Source organism: Priapulus caudatus, unplaced genomic scaffold (genome assembly GCF_000485595.1).
Source record: "Priapulus caudatus unplaced genomic scaffold, Priapulus_caudatus-5.0.1 Scaffold1337, whole genome shotgun sequence".
In the NCBI taxonomy this organism is placed as follows: Eukaryota; Metazoa; Priapulida; class Priapulimorpha; order Priapulimorphida; family Priapulidae; genus Priapulus; species Priapulus caudatus.
The window spans coordinates 44,756-54,429 of NW_014578398.1; the positions used below are offsets into that span (position 1 = coordinate 44,756).

General features: G+C 44.6%; 1 protein-coding gene across 3 annotated transcripts in view; it reads left to right on the forward strand.

Moving 5' to 3' along the window:
- Positions 1-9,171, forward strand: part of LOC106816289 (RNA-binding protein 45-like) — a 19,380-nt gene extending 10,209 nt beyond the window's left edge. The window contains exons 8-16 of one of the 3 annotated variants that reach the window (XR_001394867.1): positions 678-813; positions 1,292-1,380; positions 1,637-1,720; positions 2,003-2,137; positions 2,529-2,667; positions 3,165-3,238; positions 6,999-7,110; positions 7,783-8,129; positions 8,643-9,171. Coding sequence is in view for 1 of the 3 variants with exons in the window: in XM_014820871.1 (XP_014676357.1) it covers positions 678-813; positions 1,292-1,380; positions 1,637-1,720; positions 2,003-2,137; positions 2,529-2,667; positions 3,165-3,228 (647 nt within the window). In the remaining 2 variants the exon portion in view is untranslated. Of the gene's footprint in view, positions 1-677; positions 814-1,291; positions 1,381-1,636; positions 1,721-2,002; positions 2,138-2,528; positions 2,668-3,164; positions 3,239-4,341; positions 5,431-6,998; positions 7,111-7,782; positions 8,130-8,642 lie in introns of those variants that run through there. The other 2 variants (XR_001394866.1, XM_014820871.1) reach the window with 2 other exon arrangements.
- Positions 9,172-9,674: the final 503 nt, after the last annotated feature.

Sequence of the window (9,674 nt, forward strand, 5' to 3'; positions counted from 1 at the left end):
CTCATACGGCGGCAGTCAAGAGACGCAGTGTAATGCCCACGTATGTGATGTGGATCTGCTGTACGCACTGCCATCTATTGACGAATAGCATTTTTTCGAATTTTTGACTTAATACTTAATACTTAAACTTTTTAAAAAAATTTTCTCAGCCAGAACCATCTCCCAGACGTGGTGATTCTGAATATATCTTCAGTTAGCGCGATTGAGTGACAAATCAGGGCGAAAAGCGAACACAAACAAACACACACACACACACACACACACACAAGATTAGCCAAATTATAGTATAGATATTGGACTGTGGAAACTTCAAAGAAAATTACCGTAAAATGGGACCAAAGTATTCAATGGTTTGTCGGAAAAATCTGATGGTCCTCCTGATTATTTGATGGACCCAGTCCATCGGAATATCGCTTATTTCGACTCCTTATGCATTACATCTTGTGAGCATCCCTCGTCGTGGAAGATTGTCTGCCCGTTATATGCTCGGTGTGTTCTGGTGTACGGAATACATGCTGTTGGTGTTGTTGATGTTGTTGTTGTTTGTGTTGCTGGCAATGATAGAGTTGTTGTTGTTGGTATTGCTCTTGTTATTGTCGTTGTTGATGTTACAGTTGTTGTTGTTGATGTTGCAGTTGTTGTTGTTGTTGTTGTTGTTGTTATTGCTGCGGCTGTAGGCTACGCGATCATCAAGTATAGCTCGGGACAGGCGGCGACCTACGCTCGCGAGAAGATGCACGGGTTTGAGTACCCGCCCGGCTCGAAGCTCATCGTCAAGTACAACGACGAGGGCGACCCCTGGTCATCCGACGGGTGAGTCATCGTGCTGTCGTTACAGGGAAGTCTGGTCAAGGTGATGATGGGGGGGGGGGGGGGGTAGGTCATGGCAACATAACCGTATTGCTAGTGGTGGCGCTGCCTTCTGTTGCCACATTGTTACATGGGGAAGGTGAATTTGAAAGTGTTCCGGAGAAGGCGATGATGTGGAGGGGGGGGGGGTGGCAGTTCACGGCAACATAACCTAATGGTGGATGCATCAGTGATTTCCACTGTGCTAGTGCTGGCGCTGCCCTGCTGTTGCCACATCGGTGGATGCTGAACTGATGCCCTAGTCTACTTGCTATATGGAGGAGTGTAGGTGGTACTGTGTAGCTCATGGCGAGGTAACCCTAATGGTAGAGGGTAAGTGGAAGCAGCACAGCATTTCCATGTGTACTGTCGCTGATTCCTGCTGTGTGTTTCAATTGTGTGACCCGCGTTCCTTCGCGTGTTGATCGTTTGTCGGTTGCAGGTCGGGAAACATGAACCCAGAAGTGGCCAATCAGCTTCAGGGGCTGGCCAGTGCACTCCATCAAGCTACTGGGATCCTGAAAGCTGCTGGTACGTGCCCCGATAGTTGTTGTTATGCAGTATAATGTGAGGGGTAAAAGTCTAAAGCATGTGCGTTGAACGCACGTGGCTTTTACGAATGTTACAGATGTCTAGATTGTTTTGTGGCAGCGCAAATTTTTGTTGCAGGAGTTATGATCATTTTTAGCGGTATGATGTAATGTAAATGGTGACCTTACTTTGCACCAAACCATTGCCCTGGTAACTACGAGTCTTCGTCTGTTGTCATGGTGATTATGTGTTGCAGGGTTACCTGTTCCGGACAATCTGCGGCAGGTTGAGAGCATGGAAACCCTTCCAAGCTACAACACAACCTCTTACAGCACAACAGGTATTCAGCTAATCCCACTTGTAGTTATATATTATTATATATATAGTTAGTTTTATCTAGTTATATGTTATATATATAGTTAGTTATATGTAGTTTTATAAATGTGCGAAGGGCGACACCTTATTGGTCAGCTGTTGTCGACATTTCTCTAATGACGGACTTGAGACTGTGTGCGACTATTTCAAGCTGTAGATATTTCTACGACATTAGCTTTGCAGTGTTTTCTACACACAGTGCTAATCACACCCGTGCATCTGTGCGTGTTCGCGTGTGTGTTTACAGGCAGCATGACCCCTGGTTATTGCTCCGCCCCGCTTCCCGGACCCCCCCTCCCCCTCGCCGACATCAAAACCCCGGAGGAGATTCGATTGTTCCTCGTCTTTCATCCGGAGCCGCCGCCGCTGTACACTCTGAAAGGTAGGCCTCAAATTCGCTAGTCGTTGAGCTTGGTTTCTGTTCCTGTAGATGGCAGCATGGGCATTTGCCTGGTAGGGCTGAATACTATGATTAGATATTATTTGTTTTATAGTTCCGGTGAACTAATCTGCGAGAATCGATGATTTGCATCTCCTTCTTCCTATTGTTTATCAACATTAAATTTTAAAGCTGGTGATCTTTAGCCCTTTTTAGTTCTTGAAATAAATGAATACAATAATAATATAAAATATAATATAATGAATCGATACAAAGTCATCTACTTCTTTACTAAGAAATCGTCACCCCCCAAAACGCCCGTTTTGCACACTCTTGGCTCGGAATCGGTAATCAGTTGTTTTTTCTCACCTCGTGACTGCATGTTGCCTTGCAGATGTGTTCAGTAGGTTTGGAGATCTGATTGAGGTGTACTGCGTGGGACATCGTAACATCGGCTACGCAAAGTACGCGTCGCGCGAGGCCGGTGAGAGAGCCATGGCAACGCTGCACATGCAAGAGATATGCCACGTGAGGTGTGTGTTCTCTCCTGTCATTTAATTTGCAATTCTATTTTTACTGAATTACTTGGCACTTTTATCGAATTAATATTATTTTTATAGAATTAATATTATTTACCATTATTTCTTTCGTTTTAACGTTCATACTTGTGTGCAGGATACGTATCGAAATTGTGATCGTGAGTTGACTCGGCTGCAAAAACTTGCCAAGTTGACGGTTTCACGTGCACGCGTGAAAAATACGTAATCAGTACCAGCTTGACCCGCCTAGCAACAGTATCCAAGGAAGCGAGGTTATCTCTCGCAGACGGAAATGTCGATCGTGGAAGGCTATCCGGTGGCTAGCTTCTCTGTGGTGGGCTGAGGGGACCAGGCATGGCTTTATCCACTGCAGCTGGTGGCAGGGGCTTGTGACAGAGACAATCGAGGTTGCACGCGGAGATTAGGATGGTGTTCGTTGGCGGAACGATGCGTCGTGTTAATGCCACGTTCCGTGTTGTTCATACTCGCAGGATGAAGGTTCTGGAGGCAGACCCGCCGAGCGAGAACTCGGCGCGCAAACGCCAGAAGCTGTAAATCGGCCTAGGTGAGTTGCTCGCGCGCGGTCGTCCCGTGGTGGCGCCCCCTCGTGGCCGTCGTTGACCACTGGGAAGTCGCCACATACGCTCCGGCGTGGAGTCTCTCGCGTTTCCAACCGTTGTTGTTGAATGTCGGTGTGCGAGGTGAGCGCGCATTCGCAGAACGGATGATGTTAAACCTGTTTGATCCCGACAGGTGGCACGACATACTTTCTAAACTTCCTTCACCTATGTAGCAGCATCCCAGGTTAATTGTGTGTTGGTAATATAGTGATGATTGCAGGGAGGGCAGTTGTACATGGATGGGGTCGGGGGGCAGTGGTACGTGTAAGGGGTGGACAGTGTTATGTGAACAGGGAACAGTGGTACATGGATAAGGGGGACATTGTTAAATGGACAGGAGACAGTTGTACATGGACAAAGGGAGGGGAAAATGTTACGTGAACAAAGGGAGGGGGCAATGTTACGTCAATAGAGAGGAATAATTTTACATGGACTAAGCGGTAGTGTTTCACAGACAGATTCGTGATGTCCACACGCAGCGAGCTTGGTGACAACGAGGATGTTAATGTGCGAAGATAAAGTTTCCTGCGGTTTATGATTGTCACATGCGTGGAAATGCCCTCCTAGTAGAGGGCACCACGCTATAGACATTTTCATAATTTCCACCACCTCCCGAAACAATCGTGATTTTTGACTCGTCCCCGAGTGGTCACGTGCACCTACTGAGCGTTTATTGGTTCTTAAAGTCATGTGACTTTTCACTGTCCAATGTGGGCTGTGTATATAGATCTGTTGACGTCATCAAGGACTTTTGAAGCTGTTACAATGGATGGGCCATTCCCTGGTAAACGCGTGGTCCGGAATTACTACAGACGGCTTGCGATATGATCTCATACACTTGCCTTTATAATCGATTGGAAGTGGATTAACGGGTCGGGTGTGCGTGTGGAAGAGAGTTTTTGAGGTTGAATGAGCAGCGATAACGTGACGTGTGTACTGCACACAACACACGACTGACCAATGAGAGCAGGAGCGACGTCAGTCTGAACATCGGCTTCACCAGCGTTGTATATTACGGTCGTTAAAATGGTCATCTTTGTTTTGACAGACGTTGAAAAAGATGACTAACCAGACAAGACGGATGTGTCAACCGACGATTTGATGACGCATCAACGCTTGTCACACGTTTACTGAACTTTACTGAAGACCAAGACACGTCGAACGCTACTTGATGTGACGCGGACACAACCGGTCCACGAATTACGAAACAACGTCACGTGACGACGATGACGACGACGACGACGTCGTCTCTGCAGAGATATTGACAGCTCTCATGCACAGTGAGAGTGACCTTCGACAGTGACTGTGGACGGTTTTTCTCGAAGTGACGACATTCGTCCGCTCTTAAAACCGACTACGGAGCATCTGTTACGAGCATAACCGTACTGCTTGCATGCCTCACTTGTAATGCTGTCAAATTCAGCCAAATTTGCATCCATCATTGGTTAAACAGGAAACAAGTAATTGCACAAAAATAGTTGGCTATACGCATACAAGTTTAAAGCTAGGGGCTCTCATACTCAGATGGCATTGACGTTTAATATTATGATGCATATTTATTATGCATAGCAAATACCCGTAAATTCCATATCTGTCTACCTTATATATAGATATACGCATTAATACATGTATACATATTTATGCACTGTGTCTATATGAATGTGCATATAGTTATATAAAGATGCATGCGTGGTTCCACAAGCCACATATGTATGCCATGTCCTCACACTCGGTGGTAAAAAAAGATGTGTGAAAGTTGTTTTTTGGATTAATTAACCTACAGAGAAGCGAGTGGGAGATCTGTCTCATGTTGTCGTAGGCTGTCAACCCATGTGTATGCGTGCGTGTGTTAGCAATGAAACAGACTAGACTACTAGCTCCACCTAATGGATGGAATCGTAATCTTCAGTGGGACCCGTGTTTGGATTTTTCATTGGTACCCCTGATTCTAATCTAGAGTAGCTGACGAAAATTTCGGTTGGCGTTTCTACAAGGAAGAACAGGGAAGTATAGGGTTTGTTTTAAAGACGATAAGTGGTTCTGTCATTAGGTATAAACCTGGGCCCCGTTGTCAGAAACAAAATTAGTCTTAACATTAGTCTTAACACTAACATTTTCTCGTAGACCGTCGACAGCACTTTGTTTCGTATTGTTATGAGGAAATCTGCTACGATTTTTCATTCAGGTAACTTCGCAGCGTTTCTGACGACGATCTAAGAGAAAAAAGTAATGTTAAGACTAATGTTAAGACTAATTTTGTATCTGACAACGGGCCCCTGATTTTATATTGTGCGTCATGTCCATATGTTTCATTGAGCTGTCATAGTCTGTGTTAGGTTAGTGAAAGGGTTAATGCATAACTTTTTGAAATTGTGTCCTATCAGATATAAGAGTAGAGTATGTGTGGTGTGGAGTGAGTAAACACCCAGTAGGATTAGTGTGGGTGTTTAAGTTTGAGCACCAGAGTCAGGTTTCGTGTGTATAGTTGCCGTGGTAACGTGCAACACATGGCAGCCGTGGTAACGTGCAACGCGTGGTTGTCATGACGACATACAACGTGTGGGTTTCGCGCGCGACAGGAGCACCGACGGCATTAGTTTAAGGTGACAAGTTTAAGAACGCACCGTTTTGTCATGGACTATTTGACGGGAAATTCACTTACGCGGTGTAAAGCATTAGTTCTGGAGCAATATACGTGTGAATGTATGTTTGTGATTCAGTTATTCGTACAATTAAAGATGGGAGATATTCCTACATGAATCATCATTGATTCTATTATTGCCATTTAGTCATCATTGCTACTCAATGTAGAGCTTGATCCAATACGTTATAGCTGTACCCTATTTTTGATATCCAGCCCAGTTTTAACACTTAACTAGCTGTACGCCTCGCTCAACTATCGAATAATAGTTGCTACATATTTTCCCTCGCTCACGTGACTTCACATATTTGGGTCGTTGAAAAATACCCACTTCTTTTCACAAAGATTAAGTGTGGAATATAAGTGATGGTCAGAGAGGTAGAAACAGTTAGAGAACGTATTTTGACATTCGATTCCTTTTCACGGTAAAAACTGACGTTTCCCTCGGAGGAAAACACCCAGAAGCTTGTGTAATGAATGCAGCGGCTCTGCATGGAAATCTTATTGTCCGAAAAGTCGCTCAATGTGCCACCGCGCGTATGACCCGATCACAAGCTCCCTCTCCATCTGTCCCCCTCACACGTGTAACTGTGTGATTGCGTACGTGCGTCCGGTAATGCTTGACCTGACCAGGCCGACACAACGATCGTGTAAGACGCGTTCCACGACAGATGCAGACAATCGCGGGAGAGTAAGTTTGACCTTGTACGTCGTCGCATCCCATGTCGATCTAACGATATACGGCTAGCGTGCACGAATTTCAACTTTCGCTGCGAGTCAACTCTGTTTCTGCTTCTGTTCTGTTCAGTAGTCTGTTTTCTGCCGGCCATTGTGCTGGCCATTACTAATTGCCCGCTACTTCTGCTTTTGTTTTCATGTAAGTGCTTCGCGTGATGCGTGAATCGGTGATAATTGTGTGTAAACCTGTATGTAAATGGTTGGTTCTCAGACATGCCATCTGTCAATGCCGGCTACGAGGGGAGTGATGGGAGAGCTTGCCATTCTCAGCAATAACCGCCGTGGAAGTTGTGTGACGTAAACAGGTGATGTGGTTTTTCTCCTAGTTGGATTCTGGCTGATGCGCATTATGTAATGCCAGCAGGACGGTGACCGGTAACCTCTGCTGGAACTTCAGTCTACGGATGCTGCTGCTGCTGGCGATGCTGCTGGCGACACGTACGTATGTCGTGCTCAGGGTCAAAAATACACGGGAGCGATGAGCGATGAGCTCTTCAAACCTCCGAAATCGTTCCCGTGAGGCTCAAAATAGCTCCCGTAAAATTCACGACGAGAGCTATTTTTCCCACAGACTTGACAAAGAGCTTTCATGGAAAAATAAGTAATTTTTCCCCTGGTCGTGCTGCGTGTCACTCCATCGGGAATCCGCTTTTACGTAAATTTACCGATTAGTGGGTAACGAGTGCTATAGCTTCACTGACAAATCACCTGCGCCACTGTTATCCCCACATTAAAAACTAGGAGCCCATTGTCAGAAGCAAAATTAGTCTTAACATTAGTCTTAACACTAACATTTTCTCGTAGACCGTCGACAGCACTTTGTTTCGTATTGTTATGAGGAAATCTGCTACGATTTTTCGTTCAGGTAACTTTGCAGCGTTTCTGTCAACGGTCTAAGAGAAAAAGTTAATGTTAAGACAAATTTTGTTTCTGACAACGGGCCCTAGGTTCCTTGAGGTTTGTAAGAACAGTGATGGAGATTCAAAGTAATTGGTGAGTGACCTACCTCAGTCACTGTACAGACTGGGAGGTAAGCATCGATGACCTACCGTTCATCGTCACGTGGCCTCGCGAACCTTTGAGTAAAACGATCACCATACTTGGTTGCAGCCTATTCCATCGTTTCCGGATCATCTGGTTACAGCCCCCGATGCCGATTTTGTAACAACAGAACTGCGGCCACTCGCGTACGGAGAGGGGAAGCGGTGATGTGCGATTTGGTTCGACGCAGGGCTTGGCTGATGGTAGCAGACTGGCGCGCGCGACCGAGTCGTGACGCAGTGTGGACGATGCTGACCGCACAACCCTCCTGCTTTACCTCTTGGCAGACGTACGTGCGATCCAGTGTCCAGCGTTGACCAGTGTCTGATGGCTGCCTTCGTCTCTGCGTGTGTCGGCGTCCGGGAGGGAGCGTGCGGAGAGCTGTGAGGACGCGGCGAAGGCGAGCAGTGTAGAAGGTGAGCGTGACAGCACCCCACGTTAACACACGTAACCATGGTAACCGGGGGCCGCGTCGAGTTACATGATAACAATTCTTATTGTTACTATTATATTACTTATTACTTACGGTACGAGGGAGTTACATGGTAGTAATTCTTATTATTACTATTTTATTACTTATTGCTTATGGTACACGGGAGTAGTTCTTATTCTTATTTTGAATCACTTTCTTGTGTTTTGTTGTTAAATATAATCGACTATTTGTTTGCCGATGTTTACTTTTATTAATAATTGTGTTTGTATTAGGGGAGGTCAGGGGGGATTGCCTATTTCTTATAGACGAAAAAACCGTTCCTGGTGAACACATCTCCAATTACATCATGAAAGTCGATATGTCGTTATGAACAACGTGGTTGATGTTACAGAATTTCGCGTTACAAACGTTTTTCTGGAACGCGTTACTTCCGTGAATTTACGTCGGTGTCTTAGTGTACTGTGTTATCACAACAAATTTTGTATGAATTTTGTAGATGCGAAGTCACTGATGTGGTCTCGTCCGTAAGTCTGCCTGCCTGTATACTGATGAATGAATCCATCACTGACCGACCAATCACCGATGACAAGACAAGCAGAGCAGACGCATGCCCAACGGTCACAGCGACCACCAGGTGGTGCAGCTACTTGCCCAGTTGCAGTGCCACCTATATTCAAATGTGTATTATCTCAGATACGAAGTGTCATCTATTGCAACACATCAAGACAAATTATTCACGTATGCTGCATAACATCGTTGATTCAGATTTGCTATGATATCGGATATGTAACCCTGTAGATTCATGTAATGCTTCTCTATCAATCATTTCATTACAATGTAATTCCACATCAATGTTTACATTACTAGATTTGTGCTGTAACTAAAGTTATAATTGTGAATGAGTGTACATAGAGACGTGAATTAGCCAGTGTGATCATATGCTATTTTGTTTGATGAAAATTGTCAGTTATTGTTCATAGTTCACGTGAAATATAGTTGTAATAAATGTTTTGAGTTTCACTGAATCATTTGTACAGTAATGTTATGGGCCAAAATACTGAAATTAATATAGTAATGATGCCGCCTTGATAATTATTTAACAAAATGATAAACCACCTCCTATCTGATTGATTCCCATCAATGATGCTCAAGCGTCTAAATAAATCCACACATCAATCAAAACATCTTGTCACCATGAAAAGAAAATATTACAGGTATATCTTCCTCATGGTTAAGGACTATTGTAAAGCATTTGACGCTTGTTTCAGGCTCTGAATTAACATTGATCGATTAATCGAAATATTACTACGTAAAATGCTTAACACATTTAAATTATAATTGGTTGTTTTACATAGATACATATACGTACATTATTTCACTCCCTCATTCATTCCTTTCTAATATTTTTTAGCTCATCTGACATAGTCAGATGCAGCTTGTAGAATCGCATGAACGTCCGTCCGTCCGTGCGAGCGTCCGTCCGTCCGTCCGTCCGTCCGTCCGTCCGTCAACAGTTGGGCACAAATCC